The 26,895-nt window shown below is 34.1% G+C and overlaps 4 protein-coding genes across 8 annotated transcripts; 2 read left to right on the top strand and 2 right to left on the bottom strand.

Moving 5' to 3' along the window:
• Nucleotides 1,255-3,955, top strand: LOC18603929. The gene is made up of 5 exons (XM_007036194.2): nucleotides 1,255-1,624; nucleotides 2,076-2,180; nucleotides 2,452-2,707; nucleotides 2,910-2,987; nucleotides 3,359-3,955. The coding sequence occupies exons 1-5, from the start codon at nucleotides 1,595-1,597 to the stop codon at nucleotides 3,490-3,492; spliced, it is 603 nt and encodes a 200-aa protein (XP_007036256.1). The 5' UTR covers nucleotides 1,255-1,594; the 3' UTR covers nucleotides 3,493-3,955.
• Nucleotides 3,929-9,213, bottom strand: LOC18603928 (U3 small nucleolar ribonucleoprotein protein MPP10). Its single transcript, XM_018118334.1, has 13 exons — nucleotides 8,386-9,213; nucleotides 8,246-8,301; nucleotides 7,350-7,461; nucleotides 7,085-7,195; nucleotides 6,848-6,985; nucleotides 6,119-6,187; nucleotides 5,976-6,017; nucleotides 5,702-5,770; nucleotides 5,489-5,560; nucleotides 5,337-5,390; nucleotides 5,080-5,221; nucleotides 4,457-4,519; nucleotides 3,929-4,368 (listed from the first exon to the last, which is right to left on the bottom strand). The coding sequence occupies exons 1-13, from the start codon at nucleotides 9,109-9,111 to the stop codon at nucleotides 4,352-4,354; spliced, it is 1,671 nt and encodes a 556-aa protein (XP_017973823.1). The 5' UTR covers nucleotides 9,112-9,213; the 3' UTR covers nucleotides 3,929-4,351.
• LOC18603927 lies at nucleotides 11,218-17,010 on the top strand. 3 transcript variants are annotated; one of them, XR_001927249.1, is made up of 6 exons: nucleotides 11,218-12,897; nucleotides 13,506-14,501; nucleotides 14,987-15,212; nucleotides 15,658-15,800; nucleotides 16,178-16,589; nucleotides 16,684-17,010. XR_001927249.1 is itself a non-coding variant. In XM_018118269.1 (5 exons), exons 1-5 carry the CDS (start codon nucleotides 11,539-11,541, stop codon nucleotides 16,484-16,486), a joined length of 3,033 nt encoding a protein of 1,010 aa, XP_017973758.1. In that variant the 5' UTR covers nucleotides 11,218-11,538; the 3' UTR covers nucleotides 16,487-16,594. The 3 variants fall into 3 exon arrangements, 1 of the variants encoding a protein (XP_017973758.1); XR_001927248.1 differs by having other exon boundaries at nucleotides 11,220-12,897; nucleotides 16,705-17,010; XM_018118269.1 differs by lacking the exon at nucleotides 16,684-17,010 and having other exon boundaries at nucleotides 16,178-16,594.
• Nucleotides 19,864-26,786, bottom strand: LOC18603926. 3 transcript variants are annotated; one of them, XM_018118108.1, is made up of 9 exons: nucleotides 23,238-23,377; nucleotides 22,036-22,395; nucleotides 21,543-21,576; nucleotides 21,208-21,429; nucleotides 20,996-21,085; nucleotides 20,725-20,790; nucleotides 20,544-20,635; nucleotides 20,406-20,453; nucleotides 19,864-20,294 (listed from the first exon to the last, which is right to left on the bottom strand). In XM_018118108.1, the coding sequence occupies exons 2-9, from the start codon at nucleotides 22,356-22,358 to the stop codon at nucleotides 20,177-20,179; spliced, it is 993 nt and encodes a 330-aa protein (XP_017973597.1). In that variant the 5' UTR covers nucleotides 22,359-22,395; nucleotides 23,238-23,377; the 3' UTR covers nucleotides 19,864-20,176. The 3 variants fall into 3 exon arrangements, with proteins under 3 accessions (XP_017973597.1, XP_007036248.2, XP_017973596.1); XM_007036186.2 differs by having other exon boundaries at nucleotides 22,036-22,384; XM_018118107.1 differs by lacking the exon at nucleotides 23,238-23,377 and adding an exon at nucleotides 26,423-26,786 and having other exon boundaries at nucleotides 19,869-20,294; nucleotides 22,036-22,384.

Raw genomic sequence — 26,895 nt, 5'->3', positions numbered from 1 at the left:
GATATCCATGAGTACTCATTGAGAAAAAAATCACAAAATGTCATGTGAAAAAAGTTGAGATCACGAGGTATGCAGACGAAATTTATCTTTATTTAATTTTGATATTGATTTTTAATATCTGAATCGATTTACCTTTATTATTTTTATTATCGTGTTCATTTTAGTTCTTTTTAAAGGTTACTCTATTGGAATAAAATGACTCGAACAAACCCTACTGGGCTTTCTCCTCTTCTAAATTCACCACTGCCTCAGCATATGAAGTATTATGTGGAGAAGCGAATCAAGTTATGGAGAAGGGGTTTGGACAGTGGAATTTGGCTTGGAAATGGCAAGGACCCGAACACATTCGTACATTTCTGTTCCACTGCCTACATGATCATTTGTTAACAAATAAGGAAAGAGTGCAAAGACGTTTGACTAATGGCTCCTTTTGCTCTCGATGTCACTCTACTGAGGAATCGATTTTACATGTGTTAAGGGATTGCTCCTTTGCTATTGTAACTTGGACAAGAATTGTCCCTCGAGAGCAACATGACAATTTTTTTGCTTCATCTGCATCAACGTGGCTGTCTCTTAACCTTAGTACAGATAAGGATCTGTTCAATGATATTTCTTGGTCAATTATCTTTGGAGTAACCTGTTGATTCCTTTGGAAGTGGCGCAATTGTTTTATTCTTTATGGGAAAAAAATCTCACTAGAAAGTCGGTTTGTGTCTTGTGAATAGCTGGTCTCAAGTTATTTTCTTATCACTCTCCTTTGGTTCGGAGTTTGAAAGTCCCTCGGCTAACTCATGGGTAGAAAGTTTTATTGGTTGGTCACCTCCCCATATGGACTGGATTGCATTAAATACTGATGGTGCATATAAACATTCATTACAACAAGCTATTGCGGGAGGTGTGCTTCGTGACATCTCTGGAGGCTTGGAAAGGTGGCTTTTCTATTCCGGTTGGTAAAATGGCATATAGAGTCGAGCTATGGAGAGTTTACAGAGGACTGAGCCTTGCATGGGACTTAGTTATAGGAGGATTGATCTTCAAATCGATAACATGTTGACCCTTTAAGGTATAACATCTCCTCTATCACATCCCGTTCCAATTTAGGTTTGATTACTGCCATACAGAACCTTCTTCAACGTCAATAGGAACTGCAGCCTTGACATACTTTTCAGGAAGGAAATAGAGTGACAGATTTTATAACTAATCTGAACATCTCTCAAACTGATTTATATTTATTTTATCACAACTCACCTTTGGGGTCTAATAATCTGTTATTAGCAGATGTTTTGACTGTTTGTTTCCTAGGAATGATTAAGATGTAAAAATTTCTTCTCTCAAAAAAGAAAATTACTCTATTGGACACCACGTGCTTCTCACGTGATAGAGAAGGGAAACTTTCTTTCGGGAATTTTCACATGCACCGTGCCACCTCTGTCGGTGGCGGCCGCTAATACAGAAACCATTTCGAGCTTTTCACCTGATTCCCGCTGTTTGGTTCCCGAGAAATCGAGGGCTGAAAAACAAAACAAAAACGTTTAATCGCATCCATTTTTCTCCTTTTTTTTTCCTTCTATTTTGCAACACCATAATTTGATCAATGGAAGCTCCTGAAGAAACCACCTCAAATGTAAGTCTTTCACTTCAATTTCTTTGAACTTGCTAAAAGAAGAAAAAAATCTTTTTTTTTTCATAGTGTAAACATAATATAATCTTTGCTTATAACTGAAAAACTTTGATCCAGTCAAGTTAGTTTCATAGAATTTCAAAGAACAGATTGCTGTCAGTAAAAGATAAAAAAGGTTTTCTCATTTCTATGGAGTGCTTGTAATTCTATACTTGCAACTATTCATTCTGCAATTATATGCTTTCTTTGCTTGATTCAGGTTTCTAAAACTTGATTTTGATGATACCCTTTTTGTAAAAATATATTTTTTGGGAGTTTTTGTTATTATTTAGAGCCATGGGTTGAAATTGATTTGATGAATTAATTAGCCTGAATTTGTTTTATGTATGATCAATCTTATATTGAAGCTATTATCCTATTGCATAGCTAAAAGTGCTAAGTTTTTCTATATCAGAAAACACAAAGATTAGCTGGAACTGTAAACTGGGGCACTGCGACAGTCATTGGAGTGTTTGCAGGCATGTTATATGGAGGTAGCAAGGAAGCTGCTGCTTCAGTTGTAAGTTTTCTGTTTCTGTAAAAACCTTCAATTTTAGTTCATAGGGAGTTGCAAGAATGTTTGAGCGTGATTTTATTTGTAATTGATGGGGGCTTACAGTCCTGCAATTGTTTGCCCTTGCTTGCAGTCATGTGATTGCCTGCCCTTCTTTCTTCAACGTTGTCTTTGTTAATGTTTATTGCATATCAATTATGTCCATATTAATCGTTAACTCATGTGGTTGTTTCATTCGATGGTATTTTTTGATTGAAACTTGCGAGTTCTTTGGCAGAGCAAAGATGCAGAAGTAATGTTGAAGCTTGGCAGCACTCCAGATAAACGGGAACAATATCGGTTGATGCGAGATGCAATGGAAAAAAGGTTTATCCGGGTCACACGTGGCTCAATAGTTGGTGGAGTTCGTCTTGGAATGTTCACTGCTGCATTCTGTGGTATACAAAATTTGTTAGCTGAGAAACGGTGTGTCCATGATGTCTTCAATGTTGTTGGAGCTGGTTCAGCCACTGCTGCATCCTTTGGTCTAATTAGTAATAATTCATACCTTTTGAAACTGGCTTTGGGAATTTGCAATCAATTTCCTAAGGGTTCTAGCATTGCTAATAATCTCAATGATCAACTTCTTTCATAGTTGAAATTGGAACTTTGAATAGAGAAGAACAATAGAAGGATAATATATCAGTCTCTTCTTTATTTAACTTCTTCCTTTTCTTTATTTGTTGATATATGTAGTGCCTGGGTCTCTTCAATGGCGTGCAAGGAATGTGGTGCTGGGTTCAGTTCTGGGAGCAGCTTTATGTTTCCCTCTTGGTAATTGATTTGCACATTATAATTGCGCACTCATAATTTCCTGAATTAACAGTGATCGGTTGCCTCCAATGTCCTCTTTATGTAACTGCTTTTTTGTGGGTTGCTCGATTCAAAACCTTGTGGCTCATTATAATAAGTCATTGTGATAAGGAGACGTGGCGAAATCGGTCTTAGTACAATAGTCTTTGCAGATTTTCTGCTTCATCATTTAATCATGAAGTATTTTACACCATGCACTCTAGACAATGTTACCATTAAAGCTTTTAAAGGTGAATGGGAATAGAAGCCAATGTTACTTTTAGAACTCTAGAAGACAGAAGAGTTGATTTATAGGGCTGAACATATAACATAAAAATTGCGTTTTCCAACAGGTTGGATCCAATTGAAGCTTGTAGAGAAAGCAAATGAAGGGAATATGGTTGCTAAAGATTCAGTACAAAGGGGAGAAGCAAAGAGTGGCCTTGGGGCTGCCATTGACAGGCTTGAAGAAAACTTGAATAAATAGAAACCAAATATTCTGATGGGTAAACCTTCATGTTTTTCATGGGTAGAGAAGACAACATGACAACAGTGGCTTGGAACTGGATGTAATCCTTTGGGCATGTTTCTACTTCTTACTTCCTTTACTGGCCCTATCATTTGTTTATTAGGGCAAAAATCTCAAGTTTTGCATGGATAGAGGGCTGAGGAGAATGAATTGTGGCTTTGCTTGAAGCTGGATTTATGCTCAGTATGTACAGGGACCAAGATCCTTCTTCTTCACTTTTGGTTTTTTCCTTTTTGGGATATGGTATCAGTTTCTAAGTTCTTGCACTTTCAGCCTTCTATTCTACCTGTAAGATTTTCTATGAAAAAATTACAGGTTAAAACTGTTAATTCATGTAATTTATTTTGAATAAAATGTAGGCATTGGCCATTGAGGTATCAGAACACTATGAATATCTCGATACACAGCCGATCTCTTTTCACCTTCATTGTTGCTTTAACATGATACACAGGTTCAATTCCATTGCTAAATAAACAAGACTGGCAAAAAGAACATTATGTGAGCTGAATTTTTTAAAAAATTACATGCAATTAATGACTTGATTAGGCAGGAATGCTATTATCTGTTTGTGATTACATCAAAAACTAACTCACTGAACTATCTACCAAAACTTGTATCCTTATCTATGCTTCAGAGTAAAATCCAGGTTAGCTGCTTCACATTGACTTCCCCCCTAGCTCTTTGTGTATTTGTTTCTCTTGCTGATAAAAGACCTAGAGAGTGAAAAGAGTAACACTGAGGTAGAGATGAACCCGAGCCTGCCTTGTCTTCCTCTTTTAAATACATATTGTTGTCCCCCACACTTAAGGAAAGTAAGTCACTCGTTTTCCTTACCTGCAAATAGTATGAAGAGTTTGAGAAAGGAATTGATTAGTTCCTAGAGTTATGATGTGCAAAGAAGAATAGCAGATAGAATAGTCACCTTCATTGCTATCGACTTGTGTAGTCTCTCGTGGCTTTTTAGCCAACCGTTTAGCTGCTTCAGCTGTAATCAGTGGCCAAAGTTGATTGTTGAAACGAATCAAAAGTTGAAGCATAAAGAAAAAACTTGATGAGATAAACTGAAAGGGCTAAAATGTCCACCACCAACATTAGTACACTGTATTCTCTTGACAGGATAATAATTCAATTACCAAAACTAAGACTCCGATTGGTTGATGCTTTCGCCTTCTTTTTTTTTTTGCAAAAAATGAATAGAAAAGAAAAAACAAAAGATAAAAAAATGAACAGAAAACCAAAAACAAATAGTAAAAAGCAAAAGCATCAAACTAAACAGAGCCCAAGTAACTGCCATCAGTGGAGGTTTTCGGTAATAGCAATAGTACAAGGAGAAAGATATTGCTCGTGAGAGGTTGTGCATTAAACCATTAACAGGAAAGGCTTCTTTTCCAACATTATTTCAATACAAGCTTACATGAACTCTGTCTCAGCAGGTTTCGGTATACAAAGGATGGGATTCTAAAGTTTCTAAATTGGATACAATAAGAACAGAGTATTTGTATTATATTTCCCTTTTATGATGCTGAGAAATTTTGATTTGCTTACCTTTAAACTTCCTTTTCTTGTTAGCCCTCCTCCTCTTCCTCTCTGACCTTGTAAGTTCTGCTTCTTCTTTAATGTCACCTTTACCAGCAAAAACTTCTTCAGGAGCCAGCATAGCTGCATCTGAGACGGCCATAGGAGCAATCTAACCAAGGAAAAATTATAAATAAGCATGTATACACATACACACACATGTGAGTAAATTGTTAAGCTATAACAAGATCAAAATTTTTTAAAAGAAAATTGGGAACCCTTTTTACCTCTTCCATTGCAAGAGCAGGGACATTTGTCTGAATAGACATGTCCTCAACAACCTAAAAAAATCAAGACATTATTGATAAATACTAAACACTCCACAAGCTGTTTTATAACGACTGTATTCAGAAATCAAGAAACTAAAAGAGAAGCATACAGGCTTTGGAGTAAAGTGAAAATGAGAAAGGGCATCCAACTTCAAGCAAAGTTTCTTGAATAGCATACTGGCCTGCAAAAAGAAAATACAGGAACATAACACCTTAGATGTCAGAATATCAAACATAAAAACTAATGTAAAAGGTTAATTCTTGACCGGAATGCTGTGGAACTAGTGTATCCAAGGACACAAACAAAACCATATGATACCTACCTCTTTCTTTAGTTCATCTGAGAAGGATAATGGGGCAGCGGCAGGATCTGTCTTCTGGACAAATTCTTCCTGCAAAGGATTATACATTTTTTCTATTTTCAGTTTTTGCAGTTAAAAAGAAGAAAAAGATAAAAATATTCTATGTCACAATTACTTATGATTCGTGAGCAAATATAGAAGCCAGTTTATGAATGAGAAATACACAAAAGTGCAGAAGGGTGATTGGTAGTCTAATAATGTACAACAACATATGATAATCACATAGCATACATACCTCATAAACTTCAGCAAGACCCTTCTTGCTCTTATTATCATCCTGCAATATCACCAAATTGCAGCTTCAAATAATTAATTTCCATCATTAAATAAGGAGTCACAAAAACTTTAAAGGATTATTAATGATGAATTACAACTTACCAGCTCTTTGGTCTCTCTTGGTGCTTTTGATGATAAACTGCGAGATTTTTGAACATCATCAAACAGCCCCTAAATAAAATCATTTCGTTAATGTCTGCTAACACTTAGCAATCCTCCACTGGGAACGTGGCACATAATGAGAATTTACAATTTATTGATCTATCAAAACCACAGTGATCAAAGAAGCACTTCAAAAGGCATAAGACTATCTCAACAAGTACACAGTGAAAAACAAGAAACAATAAAGAAAACGTAGAACTAATAAATGCCGTGAAACCTAATTATTCATTCTTAATAGAATGTATATATTAACAAATCCAAGTTAAACAATCAATAATTTAGCGTAAAATTTTATATTAACTTAAAACAAAATCATCTAGAATTTCAGATGTATCAGATGACATGAATCAACAGGCACAAAACTTCAGGAAAATAATGCATACACCTAAACATATAACAAAAATCTCAAGCTACATAAACTTATTTACACACCCAACCATCTACAATTGAGTTATATGTAGAACTCTTCAAGCACTCAACAAAATTAATGGGGTTTAAGAGACATATAAAATGGAAAGATATGTGGTGCTATCATAAAGCAGTTTTTAGAAGAAAGTACAGAACTTTCATAATTCATGATATAACATTTGGAAATAAACATGTGAAATATAGTTTATTAATTTATTAAAGAACAAATTCCAAATTGTAACTGTTAGGGAAGAAATTTACCTCACTGATCCTAGTCTTAATTAAATCTTCAAGTGATGCAGTAACCTCCTCTGTGATTACAGGTGCAGGCCTCACATTGTGCTCAAAATCTAAATCAACTTCTAAGGCACTATTCTTTTGCCTTTGTGCAGCAGTTACCTGTTATTATAAATCTTAGCATATGGAATCTTATTCATGTCCATAAACACATGTGGTAGATGATATTAGGAAAGTTTATGCTAATATTGACAAAGTTACCTCTCCACGCATTGTCCAAACTTTTGGATCCAAGTTTGCTTTCTCCATCTGCTCGATTTTAGATTGAAGTTTCTTGAGTTCTTCTTCATGTGTAGAAAGACCATCCTTTCTCTGTAAAAAATAAAAATAAAAATTGGAATTTAGTCCAGTAAAATCAATGGCCGCAGTATCTTTCACTGAAGTTTTATAGTAACAGTAATGTGTGTAAAGTTCCATTATATATTTGTAATACATCAAGAGAATATAAAGCCTGATTTTCCAGGACCTTATCAAAATCTTGTTCATCATCTGATCCTGAATCTCCCTCGAACCTGTCTCTAGATTTGGCTTTCTCCTTTGGACCTTTGTTCTTTTTTGTGCCAAAAAAATCTTCATATCTGAATATAATAAGGGACAAAGTAAGGGTTAGGGGAAAGGTCAACCAATCGATAAAATCTAGAAAGAAGGCAGTGCCAATCATATGTCGTGCAAAATTATTTGCATACAATAAATTCAAGAAATAAAGCTTGAGAAAATGTAAAGCACCCAAACAGCATTAAGGCCGTATATCATATCCCAGCAGGGTAAAAGAGAGGTGATGATCGGATTCTGTTAGTCATTTTACTATGAGAAAAATCCAAATAGAAAGAGGAAATTTCCTTTCAGCAAACATACGGGGCCGATGCAGAAGTATGATTGATACATCTTTTAGAGTGATCTTAAAAGAATGAGGTGCATAAATTAAAACAATACACATGCATCAGCAACCTAAGGGTCGGTAAGAAGTGACATTGACGAATACAACTGCAGAACTGACAAACTACTAGTGATGTTTAAGAACAGATGTTCGTGGTGCAATGCTGACACCATGAATAGAAGTAATAACAACATCCTTATGGTGGCATCAAATATTGTTTTTCGTAATTTCAGTAACAATCATGCAGCACACAGAAAGTGAAACGTCATTGGGAGCCATTATGTTGCTACTGTAATGCCAAGTTTGCCAACCATCACGCAACAAATGACAGCATTACCGGTAATGCAATCCCATCAGTAGCAAGATTACGAAATAACTAGATTCACATCTTAGATATAGTAAACATTCACTTCAGTAATAAGGAAAAACAGAAAGAAACAAAATAAAGTTAACAAAATTATATACACAATGTGCAAATTTAGAACCTGGCATTTTCCAAGCTGTCTTCATCATCTTCGTCATCCCCATCAAAGAGTCCAAGCTGCAAAATACAAATTGAATTAAATTCTGATCAACAAAATTCTCAAAGATAACCAACTGAAAAAAGAAAAAAAGAAGTTCTTACCTCATCTTCCTCCTCCTCTGCCTCATCATTATCATCATCTTCTTCTTCTTCTTCTTCTTCATCTTCACCTTCTTCCTCTTCTTCAGTGTCTTCTTCCTTCTTTTTAGTTTCCGTCTTTGTTTTCTTGTTCTTCTTCAAGCCATATTCTTTGGCTTCATCCTCCTCTAAATACTCTTGCAATTCCTTAATTTTCAAAAACTTATCCTCTATCCCTCCTTTTTCCTCTCCCTCCAATTCCATTTCCTCTCCTTCTCTCTCGCTCTCCTCTTCCCTTCCTCTCTCCTTCTTCTCCTCCTCCTCCTCATCATCATCATAATCATCATCGTCATCCATATCTAAATCGTCGTCGTCGTCGTCATCATCGTCAATGTCATCAGTCCCCTTTTCTTCTACAACCTTCTTCTTCTTTCCTCCTTCTATAGCTTCCTTGAGCTTGGAAATCTCCTCCGGATTCTTCTCGAACTTCTTGACCTCGCGCCGGAGGGTGTATAGAAGCGGCTGCGATTGGAGGTCAATCTGCTGCCATATCTGCTCTGCGTCGAACCCTTCAATCAGCAGCTGATCAAACGGAGACTTCGGACTGTGCGGTTTCAGGCTCGAGAACAGGTGCTTCGACGCCGCTCGAACCGCTTGCGAGAGCTCCTGTTTTGGCACGAGCCACATCGGTGGCTCCTTAGACTTGATTTCGCGCAACGATTCCACCGCTGCTTCGATTGACGTCGCCATTGCCGGAAATGAGTTCCGCTGTTAGCGTCGTTTTGCTTTGAGGCTTTCCCTTGGATTTCTGGGGTTTAGGGTTTTAGGTTTGGTGCCCGTGAACCAAAAGTCAGCTCCTACTGATTAGTTTTTCTGCTGATGATGTGTCGCTCTTCTATTGGCTGATTATTTTGTTAAGAGATTTTTTTTTTTCAAGGCTTGAAAGTTTTAATTTCAAAGATTAGTAACTAATACCCAAATAATAAAACTAAATTATAATGTTCAAATAAATTTTTAAATTATTAAAAATTAAATAAATTTTTTATTATATTTAATTAAATTTATATATTTTTATTTTATTAAAAAAAATTTATGATTAATAATTGACTAATTATTATTAGTTAAAACACTATTATTATTTTATATCCAAATAACACTAATATGACATTGATGTGAAAAATAAAAAATAGTACGTGATCATTTTATCATGTCAATTTAATATGTCATATCATCATCAATTATAAAATATAAACACGTCGTATTATTACTAATTATAATATGTTAATATATCATGTCAACGTCACGCGGTATAAAAAGATATATGACATTTCGACTAAATCAATAATTAATTATAAAAATTTATTTGATTCAAAATAAAAATACAAAGATTTATTTAGTTCAAAATAAAAATATAAAAATTTATTTGATTCAAAATAAAAATATAAAGGTTTGATTGAACATAATAAAAATCTAAACTCTTATATTAATTTTCCTGAATAATTTAGGAACTTTTTTAAATATTATGTCAGAAACTAATTAGTCAATTTTTATTATTTGAGTTGATTAAAATCAAAGTTAATTAAGTGATGAAAACATAAAATATTGTAATGTCATATAAAGGGTTTCAAAGAATTAGATATGATATTTTAATCCCATAATAAATAAATAAGAAAATTTTGAAAGATTTATAAGATTGTACGTTGCATACTTATCGAGTTAATGTATAATACTTCATAATAAAATGTAGGGAATGTTTTAAAAAGAGAATAATAATCTTTAATAAAATAAATTCAAGTCAAACTTAATTTTTATTTTATGATAATGACTTAAACTTAACTTTTGAATAGTATAACTTAATTTCACCATCTAAGGTATGAAATAAAAAGATTTTTATTTTTTTTTGACAACCACATGTTCCAATGAAGTAATTACCTAGACATCTACCAAACTTTGACAAAACCACTTTAAATCCTATATTTTTTTAGATTCCACATCCTTGTGTTTTAGAAATTTACAACTCTAAAATGTCCCATTCCACCTTGTTTCAAACATTATCTGAACTCAAACTTGTTCAATTTTGACTAATATATTAAACAAGTTATTATTATTATATTTTATTATATTAAGAAAATATACATATCTTTTTACTTATAACTTATCAAGAGATTTCATGTTTCAATTTTTATCGTTCCTAATGTATCATAAAATTTAGAAAATTTTTTTTTTTGAAATTTAAAAGTTATGTTGGATGAAGTTTTAATTAACATGTTTCTTTAAATAAAAAAGTCAATTTTAAATAAATTTTTATTTTTTATTATATTAAATAAAATCATATATTTTTATTTTAAATTAATTACAAATCTTTTATAATTAATGATTGATTAATCGTTATTAATAAAAATAAAAAAAATCGTCATTAGTAAAAATATTACTTGATATTTTTATATTCATAGAGTATTAACGTGAAAAGTGAAAATATCACATGACCATACTATTATATCATGTCATCATTTATTTTAATATATTAAAATGTCACATGTCACGTATAAAATAATAAATGATGATTAAATTAATATAATTAGTTAATTATTAGTTAGAAGAATTTTTTTTTTAGAGTGAGTTAGAAGAATCTATTTGATTTAAAAGAAAAATAAAAAAAATTGATCGGATGTAATTAAAAAATAAGTATTTATTTGAATATCTGTGATTAATTCATAAATTTTTTTAAATATTATATCCAAATAAACCTATTTCTTTTCCCCTTTATTAAAAAAACATTAAAGTCTTTTTTTAAATTGGTGCATGAAGCAAGCCACCAGCTTAAATAAATAAAAAAATTGGCCAATTTTCATCAATTTTGATGTTATTTCTCATTTCACAATTGTCTTAAAATCCAACAAAAAAAAAAAACATTTACGAAACTCTCACAAGCACAGGCACTTTCAGAAATCTAAATTGTCTCTAATTTGTCCGGCGCCATAACGGTCAAAACCTGTCAGTCCACTCTCAATCATCTCCGGTTCGACGCCGTCCGATTACTATTCGCAGAGGATCAGTCCGATTTGTCTTTCCACAAGGTTCGGCTCGGTTTTTTGATTAATCTCTGATTCTTTACTTTTTTGATTCGGATCACGAGCCGTTGATTTATTTGATCAAAATTCTCGATTTCATTTCCAAATGATTAATGGAGAGGGGACTCGTAAGGAGAACCTCGCCGAAGTCGCCTCTCCCGATCCGTTCGATCCATCCCGTTCGAAATCGGACGGTGGTGGTGGCGGGGGCGGTGCCTCGACGGCGTCCTCGCCGCACTACTCATCTTGCGGAGAGTCTGAGCTCGAACGATATTGCAGCGCGAACTCGGCGCTTGGAACGCCGAGTTCGATAGCTACATTCAATGATTGTTTCGGAGAATCTGAGTTCGGGTCAGTGAGGAGTGTTAGTGGTTTTGGATTAGGTGATGATTTTGAGAATTTCAGTTTGGAGGGGAGCCAGAAAGTTCCATCCAATCGAAGAATTGAGTTTCCAAAAGACAGAATCGAAGACGGAAGGGTTGTTAATGTTAAAAGTGTTGAAGAAGGTAGTTCTTCATGTTTGGTTTCGGAGTTAAGGGAGGAAGATGGGAATTCATCGAGATATGAGCATTCGGAAGGGGAGGATTCGATGTATAACTATGGCATGGATGATGATGAGTGTAGGAATAATTCTTATTATAGGAAGAAAGATAATGATGAGTATGACACTAAGAATGTGAACGAGAATCCTTTAGGGATTAATTCATCTGTGGCCTTTGGTTCCAATGATTGGGATGATTTTGAGCAAGAAGCAGGCACAACTGATCTGGCTTCTTTCATGCTAGATGCAACTGCTGCGAGGGAAAAAGTTCAAGGTGGGAATGAATTGCAAAAGAATGTCAATAGTTTTGGTGAATTTCCAATTGGTTTATTGAGTTCAGTTGAAACAGAGCTTGTAGAAGAAGTGAAAGACATTCCTGTGGCTAGTTTTCAGGAACAGGTGGCTGATGACTTAGTGGAAGAGGCAAAAAGTTCTTTGGTCAATGTAATCAGTTCTCAAAGGGGTCATGAGGCAGAGAAATATGTGAAAGATATTCCTGTTACTAGGAATCAACTCCAAGATGCTGATGATGACATGAAGTATCTAGAAACTTGTTCTGTTACTGATGTCTTTGAAATGGAGCAGGATCCCCCTATAGAAAAAGCCCCTGTGGAGATAGGTTTGGATGTTTTGGATTCTGACAGGGTAAGGAAGCATCAATCTGCTCATGCTAAGGAAGTGATTGCTGTTGATGAGAGTTTATTATCAGAAAGACAGGAAATTGGCAATTATAAAGCAGAATTAGATCCCCTTGCTGATTGTGCCCATCCAGTCTACTCTTCTCAAAAAGTAAATGCAGAACTGTTTGATGATTGCAAACCAGATTCACCCACATCTACATGTGAAAATATTGTGAGCAGTAGTACATTCAAGAATATTCCTGTGCCAGCAGATGTAGTTGAAGAACATCCTGGACCAGTTAAGGTCAGTCACTTGTAAATTTTCTTGTTTCATCTGCTAGTATCCTAATCATCATTCAGATTAGTTAAGATTTATCTTATGCTTATGAATTACAACTGTTAGCTAGATGTGTTTATACATATTTTGCTAGTACCGTGAATGAATATTAACTTGAACAAAATCATTTTGGTCTGGCTGGAGAAGCATTTTGTTTTTATTTATTGAACTATTGGCTGGATACTTCAGTCAAGAATCACAATGATGCTCAACTCCATTGGGAAAATAACTAAGTAACAAACTTGTGACGGCTCTAAGATGAGCTGCAGCAGTAACCATCATTCTTACCGTAGTTGTTCATTGACTAATGTTGTAGTATATGACCTTTTTAGTTGTGCCGACTTACAACAAACTTATCATTCTGTGCGATGTAGCTGGAATGAGCTCATTAAGCGTTGAATGTGTCATTTTATGTACTGGTTTATTGTCAAATTTATGGGCCACGTACTTTTTGAGTTTGTGATTCATCAACCGTCTTATGTAGATAAGTGGTTATCAACCTGTTGGGTTCTGGTTCCATAAATTTCATTTTAAGCTGCTAATATTCTTATTTGTCCATCCTCTACATCTTGCAGATGGAGAAACTTGAGCTAAATGAATTTTATGATGAGGTTGTTCATGACATGGAAGAAATTTTGCTTGAGTCTGTTGACTCTCCTGGAGCCATGTTCTCTCAGGGTAATAGGATGTTCCAACCACAGTTATCTCTACCTCTAAGAGATGGAGGGTCAACTGCTTCTACTTCAGGTGTAGATGATGCTTACTCACGCTCTGCACACTTGCTGAGAATAGATGGTGTTGAAGTGGTGGGCGCAAAGCAGCAGAAAGGAGACGTCTCACTTAGTGAAAGATTGGTTGGGGTAAAGGAGTACACTGTGTATAAGATAAGAGTGTGGTGTGGCGATGACCAGTGGGAGGTTGAACGCAGGTACCGTGATTTCTGTACTCTCCATCGTCGCTTGAAATCATTATTCTCTGATCAAGGTTGGAGTCTTCCTTCTCCCTGGTCATCTGTAGAAAGGGAATCTCGAAAGATATTTGGGAACGCAGCTCCTGATGTTATTGCTGAAAGAAGTGTTCTTATTCAAGAATGTTTACATTCCATTATCCATTCCAGGTCTTTTTCTAGTCCTCCAAGTGCATTGATTTGGTTTTTGTCTCCTCAAGATTCATTTCCTAGCACCCCTCCATCAAATACTCGGTCGTCTCAGTCTACAGATTTTTCAAGAGGGGCACATACAGAAAAGATTTCTCCTTTAGGGAAGACTATATCGCTTATTGTTGAAGTTCGACCACCCAAACCAATGAAACAGATTTTAGAAGCTCAACATTACACTTGTGCTGGATGCCACAAACATTTTGATGATGGAATGACTCTGATGCAAGATTTGGTACAGTCACTTGGATGGGGAAAGCCTAGACTTTGTGAATACACCGGCCAGTTGTTTTGTTCATCATGTCACACAAATGAGATGGCAGTCTTACCAGCAAGAGTGTTGCATAATTGGGATTTTACTCGGTATCCAGTTTCACAATTGGCTAAATCGTATCTGGATTCTATACATGACCAGGTAGTGGCTGTGGTATGAGATGCTGTTTGTAGGATCTATGTATAAGTGAATTGTAAATTAAAGACAACCCAAATATGGAAGATTAGGCATTGTTTTACATATGCCCATCCAGGATGGAAATTAGAGCATTCAGGCAGACACCTTTACTCCTACCTATGGAAAAAATTGCCTTACTCTCTCTTCTTCATACTTTTCACAGATCTAAAGATAAGGATCATAAAATGGGTAACTTTGATTCTCATCATTTTCCAATGCATTGATATTTGCTGTGGGTAGGGAGCCTAAGAATGACTTGATGGCTATTGGCTCTGTACTGGAAATTTCTTCCCTCGTAACCCCTCGTACAGTTTTTTATATATGTATTTAGATTTATGTTTGCATTTAACGAAATGCTTATAAGTAGAACTTTAATCTCCCAAATGTTTGCTTAAATTAATACTTAATGCCAAGCCAGGTGTTTTAACCAGATTTTTTTTTTTTTGCAGCCCATGCTTTGTGTTAGTGCAGTTAATCCTTTCCTGTTTTCGAAGGTTCCAACCCTGCACCATGTTATGGGCATCAGGAAAAAAATACGAAATATGCTTCCATATGTTCGCTGTCCATTTCGGATGTCAATCAACAAAGGACTTGGGTCTCGAAGATATCTTCTTGAAAGCAATGATTTTTTTGCACTTAGAGATCTCATAGATCTTTCCAAAGGAGCTTTTGCAGGTTAACTTCCCATCACAAGCTAATTTGGTTTTTAGTGGAGGATACTTTACTATTTAGAGGTCATTATTTTGAGTCTATCCATTTCTATAAGAGCGGGTAGAATACCACTTTTTGGAAGACTGTGACATGCAAACCAGAAACACTCACACACAAATTACCAATGTTTGAAGTTTTTGTTGATTGTTAAAATTTTAATGTAACATGTGTCACAGCTGTCACCCTATCGGGGTGAAGTCTTTGTATAAGGTATTATATATCACCTGAGAAATAAGAGGGGACTTTCACTTTGGACCTTTTTATTTTTCAGACATTACTTGTATTAGCCTTTTGGTTTTCTGAATCTGCAACATAGGATTTTTTTTTTCTATTACTCTCTTTCACTCTCTTGGCTTTCTTCTCCTATGTTGGTTTGACTCTGAAGTAAAGATGTCAATTCTCATGTCAGCTCTTCCTGTGATGGTGGAAACTGTATCAAGGAAAATTCAGGAGCATATTGTAGAACAATGCCTCATATGCTGTGATGTGGGAATCCCCTGCAGTGCTCGTCAGTCTTGTAATGACCCATCATCTCTCATATTTCCTTTTCAGGTCCGTGTATATCCCATTGCTTATTGCTGTTTACTACCTAGGTAATCTGTTGGTCCGAGATAAATGTTTACCCTCCAAATTTTCTTATAATCCAGATGTCTTTATTTCCATTATCATCACATGAATTCCACTACTACATGATGCTCTTTGTACTTTCTTGGGCTTGTTAATCAGAATGCCTAAACCATTGAGCTTGAGCATTACAAATTCTATACATGCTGATCTACTCTGTTTCCTCTGGTAGTTCATTTTGCTGGGGAAAAAGTAGCATATTTACTCTATTAACTTTTGCCTGAGAAAGCTCAAAAGTTCTGCATTATTGGTTTTTTTTTTTAGCCTATTCATTGCTACAATCTGACAGCATGAAATTTTAACAGGAAGGTGAGATTGAAAAGTGTATGTCCTGTGGTTCAGTTTTTCATAAGCATTGCTTTAAAAAGCTTGTAGACTGTCCATGTGGGGCGCTACTTAGGGCAGATGAAGCTACGAGGCATGCAAATAGTCTAATCCGTGGTGTCAGTTTTGGGGCCAGTGGAGCTTTGGACTTGTTAGGGAAGAGGTCAAGTTCAGGGTTACCTGTGGGTTTCCTCTCTGGACTATTTTCAAAGACAAAGCCAGAAGGGATGGAGCATAAGGATAATGAAAACATCATTCTAATGGGTTCTATGCCCAGCAATTATTTGTGATCACATGTGATGTATACTTTGTAAGTTACTTTGATTTGACAGGCTGGAGTTCGTTTTTTGGAGCTTGGTCTATTAATTGATATCGATGTGACCAAATTCTGAGGTGCATTCTCAACACCTTTTCCTTTTCACATTTTGTGCTTTTGTTACTGATAAGTTTCGCTATCTTCTAAAGTTTAATTCGTCTACTTAAACAGAAACCTCTGTCTTTGCTACAGGTGCTGACCAGTCACCTGTAGATAAAACATACACGACAAGAAAGCTGTCTCGAGGGCCATCATGTATGTACATAGATTTCTCTCAGATTTTCAGTTTTCTGGTGGTAAAAAATCTGGTAAAACTTTCCAAAGTTGTAAATCTTGTTTCTGCAAAAGGGTTGTTTAGTGGGAAAGTACAATGTTGTCTTAAGCCAAATTGTTGTCATTGATATTGTCTGTAAACACTCCTGAACGAGGATTAAGTATCCTATTGATCGCATTAAGAGAATCACTTTAAATAGCAAGCTACTCGACAAGTTTCGTCTAGTCAATTGCGTTAACTGATTCAGAAAACATGAGCTTAATAGATCCTACTTCATCTCTCAACTTCACCTTTCCAATTTTTCATAATCAATATTCTAGTGGATGTTTGGAACAAAGCATGAACTGACACAAGGTATAATCCCTTGTAAGAATGAATGCATGCATGAGCCCACAAACATTACAAATTTTTGTTAATAAATTGCAGTTCCTTGTTTCTCAAGTTCACCAAGATATTATAAAAGTATATATCTGATGGGTTTATGTTTGATACATTGTCAATGTATAAATTCTATATATAATTAATGAATTAAATTTTGTCACACCACTAACGCATAAATAGGGATGTCAACGGGTCGAGTATCCTATAATTTTGAGGTACCTGAACTCTAATCTTACTAAAAATTAACTACCCTAATCTTATTACCTACTCGAATAATTTAAAAATTACTTCTCTAACCCTAACCCTAATACATTCTTACTACTCTATAATTATCCTAACCAGTTTAAATATCCGATTAAATAAAAAAATTATTAAAATCTTTTTCATGGGTACCCAATTAACTTTTCGAATCTCATAATTTCTCTTTAGATATATATGTTATAAGTTTATATAAACAAATGTATATCTACTGTAATTAATAATTTTATGAGTTATAATTTTTGCAATGTTAATACAAAATAAAAAGTAAATATATTTATATTTAAAGTAGATATACTAAAAGCCTATAATATAATAGTAATTATATTCATAATAAATTAACACAATATATAAACTATATATATATATATATAATAGTAATTATATTTTTTAAAATTAACACAATATATAAACTACATATATTGAAAGACATTACAAGTTAATTAATAATAATACTTTCATGAATTAATTTAATTAATTATAAGGATTTTTTCTTAATTTCATGAAATTAAAAAAAAACATTTAAGTTCTAAAACTATTCTAATATCAAAAGCTCTCTTTAAGTATATATATATAATAAGTTTATATAAATAATGGTATATATATTATGATTAATAATTTTATAAGTTATAATTTTTATAATGTTAACACAAAATAGAAAGTAAATATATTTATATTAAAAGTATATATATGTAATAGTTATTATATTCCTTTATAATATGATGTAATATTCAAATTATTTAAACATATTTAACAATCTAATAATTTTTTAGTTTAAATATATTAATGTCATCATATTAATAATTAGAGTAACCATATTTTTTATATATTTGTTAGTTTTTAACAAAAGAAAATTGCTTGTAAAGTTGATAGAAATTGTAAATTTTTAATTTAATTATTAAAATAATAATAAAATATTTATAAATAGTAATCGGGTTCGGATAACGGATACCCAAGGGGTGGTATCTAAACCTTTCCCGAATCCAATTCGGGTAGTAAAATCACTACTCGAACCCTTTTATGGAGTATCCTAATTCGGTGTAACCGGGTAGGGTACCCACGGGTATCTTTTAATAGGGTACTCGTTGACATCCCTACGCATAAATTTAAAACTTATGATAGTGTATAACCTTATTCAATATCATGATAAATGCTAATGAATAATTTTGGGTAATGATCTCTGTCAACAATGTTATGTGTCATGGTCTAGAGAAAAGTTATGAATCTCATATTGGTTGTATATTAGAATATTTACGAATCTAATTGTTTACATCATTTTTTAATCTGTAATACATATCTTAGCATTTAGTTTATTAATTAGTATATAATTTTTTATTTAGAGAATATAATTCGAATTTCCCTTTCTCAATTTAAAAAAAATTTGTGATATGAGATAAAATTGTGGGACTCTATGAATCAAAACAGCACTCATGTGAAATGACAGAAAATCCTAGTTGCTATTGAGATTATTTTATAATTGAAGGATAGGTAAAAGATCATGATTTATCTATTGGAGTTTCTTTAATAGGAAGAATGGTTGCATAACTTTTAGTTGAAAACAACTAAAAGACTGTTGGACAGAAACAAAATAAAATAGAAAGATTTGAAGCTGTTGGTGATTAATTTCCTCTTTTTCTCTTTTCTTTTTCTTCTTTTTTTCTTTTCCTCCTTTTTGGATATCAACGTGAACATCATTCAAAAGCACCGATATATGATTGAGCCTCTGTTTCCTTCCCCTGAGTCAGCTTCCACAAAGTGAAACGATGTCATTACTCATTATGCTTCGCCGTCTTTGACCCCATTTTTCTTTCCCACACAGGTCATGCCCTCCACCTCAGCTAGACCAATCTATCACTGTTAGACCAGCCAAGTTGAATAATAAGCTTTAGAAAGCTGATGGGAATTTTTCTATCTGTTCTTTTTCCTCCTTTTCTCCTGCTGATAAGGAATAGATTGATAATGATTTGGGAGTTGGGACAGTTGCCAATTCCCAGGTTTTTGATATCTCGGAAAAACCCGTCATCGATGAGTTTTTAATAATTGAATATGTACATGGCCGTAAGGGCTCACATCAAACAATGGTGTGTTAGAGAATGACTGAATATTTAAATGTTTACATTATTTTCAACTTGTGGCGTCTCATGTGAAACAAAATCATGGGATAAATAATATGTAGATTAATGTGAATCGTGATAGATGGTATCAGAGTCGGTTCTAATAAGATTAAAATAAACAATACTCTGCAAGTTAGTGTAGACTGTGATAGTTAGTATCAAAATCGACTTTAATGATTATGTATTATGACAGTTTATGTATACACGATATTTAATCAAATATGTTGATTCAAATCATTTTAAGTTGATATTGTAACTTGTATGTACAAAAATACATGAAAATTGCTTGAACAGAAAAAAGAGACAAAAAAAAAAGTTGACAAGTAGACTTGGAGAAATAAGAGATTTTCCTTTGAATTCTTTTGAATATCTATCGGTAGTTACAACTTAAAAACTACTACACAACTCCCTAAAATGGATGTACAAACAAAGATTGCCTGCTTTCTTGCTTGGCCTGTTTTGTATCTTCCAAAACTCAATCTGATGTATCAACACCTTCTGTCAAGTTTCTGATGCAAGAATCCTGAAGTTCCAATTATGTTATATCTGCCATTTGATGCATTGTCTGTATCTTTTATGGGGGAAAAAAATTCAAAGACCTTCTAACCAATTGTCTGCATAAACCCACCAGTTGAAGCTACCTCATACACTGATAGGAGTCAGGGAACCATCTTGAAAATGCATAGTGCTTCAGCTTTACCATCAAAGCAAAGAGACCATAGCATGGGAAATGCATCAATGCCACCGAAAAGTACCTTCAAATCCCAATTCAGAGATGAGAGAGTAAGTGTTTGTGCCAAGATGCTTGGATATATACAGATCAAACATGGTTTCTGATAGAAGCTTTAATGATTAGAAGAACATACCATAAGGGAGCATATGGAGATGACAGATCAAGAAATGGATATGGCCACCTGTTTAAAATGATTGAAATCAACATTAATCAAAAGATAAATGGAGATTATGTATACCATTAGAGACAGATGAGAGTTTAATGGATTTACCAGACATTCACCCAAGCATGAACAAGCCACTGGAATATAACATAGATCACTGTCCAGAGGAAGAAGTATGCGATCCGGAAACAAGGAAAGCGCTGGACGTGACAATAAGCCGAAATTAACAAGAAATCAAATGGAAAGATTTAGAAACTATCAGGCTTTGAATGTGAGTAGTGTCACTTACCAAGCAGTTGAAAGCGGTATCAGCAAGCAGGAGGACAGCATTGATAGAATGCATATTTATGGCCAGCTGCCACAGAAAGATTCAGAAATTGTGCAAGTAAGAACCAAAGAAACTGACAAAATATTTCGGATTTTTGTTCTGTTTTTTCATATCATGATATGCCGAAAAAATTGGAATGCTCTATGCTTTTTCTCTCTTAATGGATTGAACAAGAAGATCAAGTTCATGAAATGATATCTTAAATTTGATCAAGTACAGTGGCTATACTTACAACACTCAGATTGTAATCTTTGATTGCAAGAAAAGGGACAATTATGAACCAAAAAACACAATCTGTAAGAAAAACAGCACCGGCATTCATCTGTTCACAAGAAAAACTATGTCATCATCCCTAGGAAGCAAAGCAGCTAAAAAGAAGTTCCCCTTCAAGGGCTAGAGCTTCAAGGAGAGACGAGTTACCCTTTGTTTTTAAAATTAGTTTACCTGGAAGATTATTTGAAAGACATAACCCGAAGTGCCTGCAGGTTGGCGAACAGAATGACCCTCAGGACACTCAGGGTTTTTTGCTGCATTGTTAGAGGTTTCTCCACCTATAGTATCTTCATAGCTTCCTTGCTCTGCATCTAACTCTACGTTATCAACCTTGTCGCCACTAACCCTTTTGTGGTATTGGTAACATCCACGCATGGAGAGCACTGATCCCAGCTACAATTGAAACATGAGATGAATGAGTTAACAAATCAAGAGCAGAAGAACAAGCTCTGCGATAGAGATGAATAAATATACAGATAAAATCTCATAGAAAAGATAAAGTGTACCCCAAAATAGATGGTGATCAATGTGAAAGTCCACCTGCACAGAACAAGGAAAATGCAGAAAGACTCAGAAATTGGTCAAGTCCATACTTCATGTAAGTAAGTTTAATTGGTTTCCATGAAAAGTTTACATGCAAATGATACGGTAAACTGATTTTAGCTATTTCCATAAAGAAACCATGTGATTTTAGAACCTCAACAACAAATTACATGTTCCTTTTTTTAAGAACTACTACAACATCAGTGCAGAAATTCATGATCTTTTCTTCTTCTTTCTGTAAGAAAGAAAAAAAGGCATATCCTCAATGCAAGGAACTCTAAAAAGATCAGTGTTGTAAGGAAATCATCTTATATCTCGAAAGACAAGTATAGAGTACTAATTAAAGCTTGCAGCAGGAATCACAAATATGCAGAAAAAAAGAAATTTTCCCTTCTCAAATTTCATACATCAAATACGAAATACTATGAGTTTCGTCCAAGAGAAAGGGAAGCTTACTGAGTATAGTAGTAGAAAATGCTGCCTCCATCGACAAAAGAGGTGACAATTAGCAATATCAGAAGAACAAAGAAAGCAACAAGTCTGAAAGCCAGTAACCAAGCAGGGTGAATTCCTTTTAAACATGGCCTCCAAGTCTCATCCTCATGAAGAGATCCTGCTGTATCTTGCTGAGTTTCTCCATTACTGTGACTAGATTTGCGGAAACCTTCATATTTCCATATAAGAATAAAGGAAAAAGTGGCTGTGATCAAGACCCAAATGGAACAAAGCAAGACCCTCCAGTTGAACCAGTAGATTGTGGTAGTTGTGTTGACAGTCATGGCTGGTTGCCAAGAATCTCCTCCTCCTGTTAAAGAACTCATGATGGAGCAACTAATTACTTCTCTGTTTTTTGCCAAAGAATGAATTTGAAAAATGGTTTTTTGTGCTCAAATTCTTTCATGGAAATTAAAAAAAAAAGGAAGATGAACAGCAACTTGGTTCTGAAAACAGAATGAATAGGATCAAGAACGTACTGATTTGAATAGAGGAAAATAATGAGATAACTTAAATGAATCTAAAATAAAATCATGAAAATATGGTGAATGATTTCTTGAAGGAAAAAGGAAGAGCTTTTCATTAAGGAAGTAAGGAACATGAATTGCATGAAACAACAGAAAAGCTCCAGAGAATCTTGATGAAACAACAAACTTTCACTATTTTGAATGAAACAAACTCAGAAAACAGAAGACATTTTGTAAGATTAGAGCTCCAAAGGAATGATCTTTAACATACTAACTATTCCAAAGTTGTTAATGAAAAAAAATTGAAATAACAAAACAATTGAAAAATAGAGTTAAAATCTTAAAAACAAAGAATCAAACAATACAGGAGCGGCTGACTTGTCATGACTTAGGCCACATTCAAGAGAACTTTATGAAGAAATGGTTTTCTGATATATTCTTATCAACATCAAAACAGGTAGAGAAGAATCAGACCAATTGGAAATTCAGAAAATCAAAAGTTGCCCCAGTTTGAATTTGACCTCATATTAACAAATGCATCAGGCCTTTGGCAGAGATTCCAAACTTTAGAAATGTTTTTTTTTTTTTTTTTTGCACCAGAAATATACATTAACATAAACAAAAAGTTTTGATTAATATTAAAGATGAGATAAAAGCAGAAGGTAAATTCTGAGCAAAGGAAAGGTTGATGCTTACAAGGGAAAGCAAGTTAATGTGGAGGAGATGCTTTGCTTCTTTGCTTACAGAGAGAGAACCAAAAAAACTGATAAAGCAACCAAATTTAAAGAGAGAGAGAGAGAGAGAGAGAAGGATAAAAAGGGTGGTATGCTTTGAGGGCAAGCTTCTCTTTCTCTTCCTGTTATTTATAAAGGAAAAAGGAATTCTTGCGAAATAGACTAGACTAGGCTAGAGCCCTTTTCCAGTCTTTACATAATCTCCATACCACCATGCAAATATTAAATTCCCAGACATGCAAGTTTTTTGTCACCTTTTTCCTTGGAATTCGAGTCTTTTGTAGTCTTTTTGGTCAATTTTTTCTTTTTTTTTAATTGATTATTCACAAAATATTTTAAAACAGGACAGAGAGATAGGAACAGTCACCATTATATTTGGATTTTGTGTTGGAATTCCGACGATGCTTTTTGGGAGTTCAGAGACTGTTTTGGTGTGTTCTGAACAGCTACTATTTGCAAGGAATAAAGCAACTCACAAAGGAGGGAAACAATGGTCTGACGAAGTGAAGTACCATTAACTGGTGATGATGAACCTTACTTTTTTTTTACTAATGATTTATCCATCATTTTGTTGTAACATCACATTAAAGATGATATTAGACTTGGGTTTTTGAGATATCCATAAACACCTACTACTATTGATTTTTTACGTAAAATCATGTTAAAGGGTCTTCTCAGAATTGGATTTTGCATTGAAATTCAATCAATCCTCTTGTTTGAGACAAGATTGGGATTCTAAAAATCATCCTGGCCAGGGTCATTTGGCATGATGATGTTTACCCTTTTTTATGTGTTAGTTAAAGCATAATATCAGTTGATGTTCAAAACAGGGGACCCAGATGTGACCAAAGGTCATGTTTCTTGCCCCACAATCCCAAATCTTGCAAGTTTTCATGGGTCGATTTGCTAATAAAAATAATTAATACTTTTTGGGTTTTTTTTTAATTTTTTTCCATGTCGGCTCAACTTGGATGACACGTGTCATCCTTGAATTGGTTGAATGGCAAGAGCCGAGACTTGATTGATAAGTTTGGACAAGCAAGGCCCCCACCTCGGGAATCTTCCTTGGCCTTGCAGAGAAAAACACACTTGGCAGAACAATAAAACCTTGAAGCAGAACATTTATTTTTCTTTTATTTTGCAAGCAAGCTAAAATAAATAATAATAATAATAAATAAATCAAAAAAAGGAAAAATTAACCATCTTAAGTTTTGACTTGTCACATCATATATATATATATATATATATATGTAGAAAGAGAAAAGAAAGAATAATAATAAATACTTTATATTACTTTATCTAGTTAAATAAAATTATTATTTATCACCTATTGGATTTAGATTTAATACTGATTATAAAGTATTCGCTACTCAATTTCACATCATATATATATAAAAGAAAAAAAAATAAAAACAATAATAGATATTTTATAATAAGATATATAAATAATATTATCTAATCTGATTCGAGTAAGATTTAGATAATAAAATTATTATTTATTACGATTTCAAATAAAATTTTATAATGATAGTAAATCACTTATTATTTAAATTTAATTATATATATATTTTTTATAAATTATTACAATAATTTCTGATAAAAAGGAAAAAGAGATGAATGATTCGTTCATACTGTGGCATTCTTGCTTGAAAGAATGCGTGAGAAGCAATGACGGTGTGAAAATGGGAAGGAAAGGTGAGTGTGACTTGTTTTGGGGGTGATGATAAACGTGATCTCCAAGCATTAGCAAAGCATAAAATTAAATTAAATTAAATTTAAAAAAAAAAAAGAAAGAAAGGAAAGGTCGGCACGAATTTCTTTGCTGTTTCGACAATCTAAATTTGCGGTGTCCTGTTCCAAATCATTGATAAAACAAAAGAATCTGTCAGGTCTGACTGCTCTTGTCTCCAATGTTTCATCAATGATAGTAAACAATTAATGCTTGTTGGATTAATCAGCTGATCATTGCTTCAATGTTGCTATAAAATTTCTTTATTATGTCTCTTACGAACATGAATTTTAAAGATTTCAACTCACAAAATCATACTAATTAGTCTTTGTTCGATAGGAAAAAAAAATTTCCAAACTTAACTCTTTAAGCAAAAACTTTGCCGAAGCTTAGGCGAAATACCTGCGGATTGATTTACAAGGCAAGCTAAAGAAGAAGACAAGAAAGAAAGGCTAGGGATACAAATGGTGGAGCTTGTGACTTTTAGAGTATAGAAGTTCCAAAACAAGGAAGAATGTTACTGTGGAATGTCATTCTCACATGTCACAAGGAACCCGTTTTCAACCCAATTTGCCTACCAAACTAATCCCCTATTTCCTGCGCATCCAAAGGACACCCATCAAACTTGAATATGGATATGCTGAAAACCTAGCCATAGTTATTAATTTAATTACGTGTTGCATATTGATTCGTCAAGTTTAATGTTGATGTGGTAAGAAAGATCTTTGTGATAACCTCTTGTTGGCTTCTAAGCAATGGTATATCCAGAAAGGGTTCAAAGAATTCAAAGATACCTTTGTGAGGCTGGCAAAATGAAGAATTGAGGATGTGAGAAGGGTAATGTTCAGGAAACAGTAGCAAGCTTGTTGGGATTTACTGTATGGGCACAAGGACTGGGAACAAAGACTTCAAAGGAGCTAAAGGCAAAGGAGAGTTTTGAGTCCAGAAATCACAAGAAAATGGACATGGAAATGAGGATTAGATTATTGAATCTCTTTTAGTAAAAAGCTGAGATTCCTGAATTGTAGAAATCATATAACCTGATTTAAATACAAAATCTGAAAATAACATACTTACTATTTGGAAATGTCCATTGATTAATTTGTTCAAGGTCATCAACTCTTGTTACAAACTCATGCGTACAACAGAGAACCATAAAACTCATTCAATCTCTCCTCTTCTCTATTATTCATTGTCATTGTAATTTCTTGGTGTAGAATGAGTAAAGATAGAAGAAATAGTCTTCTACATTCTTTCTTGAGTTTCAGACATAGACAAGATGGAACTGAAAAGGTTTTGCAAATGAAAATCATTGATAAGAAAATGAGAGGAAAAAGAATGGTTCATTTACGACATCCTTCATTCCTTCTACGTATGCATTCATGTTATGCAAAAAACAGAGAGAGAGAGAGAGATACCTTTCATGTTTGCTGATATCATTGGTGAGGGAGCCAGAGACTAACCACAAAGCTTTCAAAGACAACGCAAAGATGACAGAAAAGCAGTGAGGTTTCGTGCATATATATGTAAAAGATAAAAGAAGGCTAACAAGTTCATGAGGTTGACTGAGTAGGATGGGAATTCGGGTCCATGTTTTAAGCAAGCGGGGAATTCATGTGTGTCGGTCGTGCACCGATAAGCTTAGAATCAACAAATTGGAATTCTGCAAATTCTCGTGATCACAACAAAGTGTTATGCTGTCTAGGAATTCATTGAAAAATCATGACATCTTCAATTGAACACAGGCATATTTAGAATCGAGTTAACCTGTAGGTAGGCTGTCCCCGAAACCTCAGAGAATAATAGCCACAATTAGCAACAAGTCCCTCAAAATACAAGCAAGCTAGCCATTTCTTACAGACACCAAACCCTTCCAACTCATGCTACTTAG

The sequence above is a fragment of the Theobroma cacao genome, chromosome 3 (genome assembly GCF_000208745.1).
Source record: "Theobroma cacao cultivar B97-61/B2 chromosome 3, Criollo_cocoa_genome_V2, whole genome shotgun sequence".
NCBI classification, from domain to species: domain Eukaryota; kingdom Viridiplantae; phylum Streptophyta; class Magnoliopsida; order Malvales; family Malvaceae; genus Theobroma; species Theobroma cacao.
This window is presented reverse-complemented; position numbering and strand designations above follow the sequence as displayed.

Bases quoted from the DNA above. Each gene is read 5' to 3' on its own strand.
- LOC18603927 (XM_018118269.1), top strand. From the start codon at position 11,539: ATGATTAATGGAGAGGGGACTCGTAAGGAGAACCTCGCCGAAGTCGCC. The intron at 14,502-14,986 runs GTAGTGGCTGTG...TTTTTTTTGCAG, and splicing joins TGGATTCTATACATGACCAG to CCCATGCTTTGTGTTAGTGC. The intron at 15,801-16,177 runs GTCCGTGTATAT...AAATTTTAACAG, and splicing joins CTCTCATATTTCCTTTTCAG to GAAGGTGAGATTGAAAAGTG.
- LOC18603929 (XM_007036194.2), top strand. From the start codon at position 1,595: ATGGAAGCTCCTGAAGAAACCACCTCAAAT. The intron at 1,625-2,075 runs GTAAGTCTTTCA...TTTCTATATCAG, and splicing joins CTGAAGAAACCACCTCAAAT to AAAACACAAAGATTAGCTGG. The intron at 2,708-2,909 runs GTAATAATTCAT...TGATATATGTAG, and splicing joins TGCATCCTTTGGTCTAATTA to TGCCTGGGTCTCTTCAATGG.
- LOC18603928 (XM_018118334.1), bottom strand. From the start codon at position 9,111: ATGGCGACGTCAATCGAAGCAGCGGTGGAATCGTTGCGCGAAATCAAG. The intron at 7,462-8,245 runs GTTCTAAATTTG...TATTATATTCAG, and splicing joins GACAGCTTGGAAAATGCCAG to ATATGAAGATTTTTTTGGCA. The intron at 7,196-7,349 runs GTCCTGGAAAAT...TATTTTTTACAG, and splicing joins ATGAACAAGATTTTGATAAG to AGAAAGGATGGTCTTTCTAC.
- LOC18603926 (XM_018118107.1), bottom strand. From the start codon at position 26,444: ATGATATCAGCAAACATGAAAG. The intron at 21,430-21,542 runs GTACACTTTATC...TTTCAATTGTAG, and splicing joins TGATCACCATCTATTTTGGG to CTGGGATCAGTGCTCTCCAT. The intron at 21,086-21,207 runs GTAAACTAATTT...TCTTGTGAACAG, and splicing joins TCTTTCAAATAATCTTCCAG to ATGAATGCCGGTGCTGTTTT.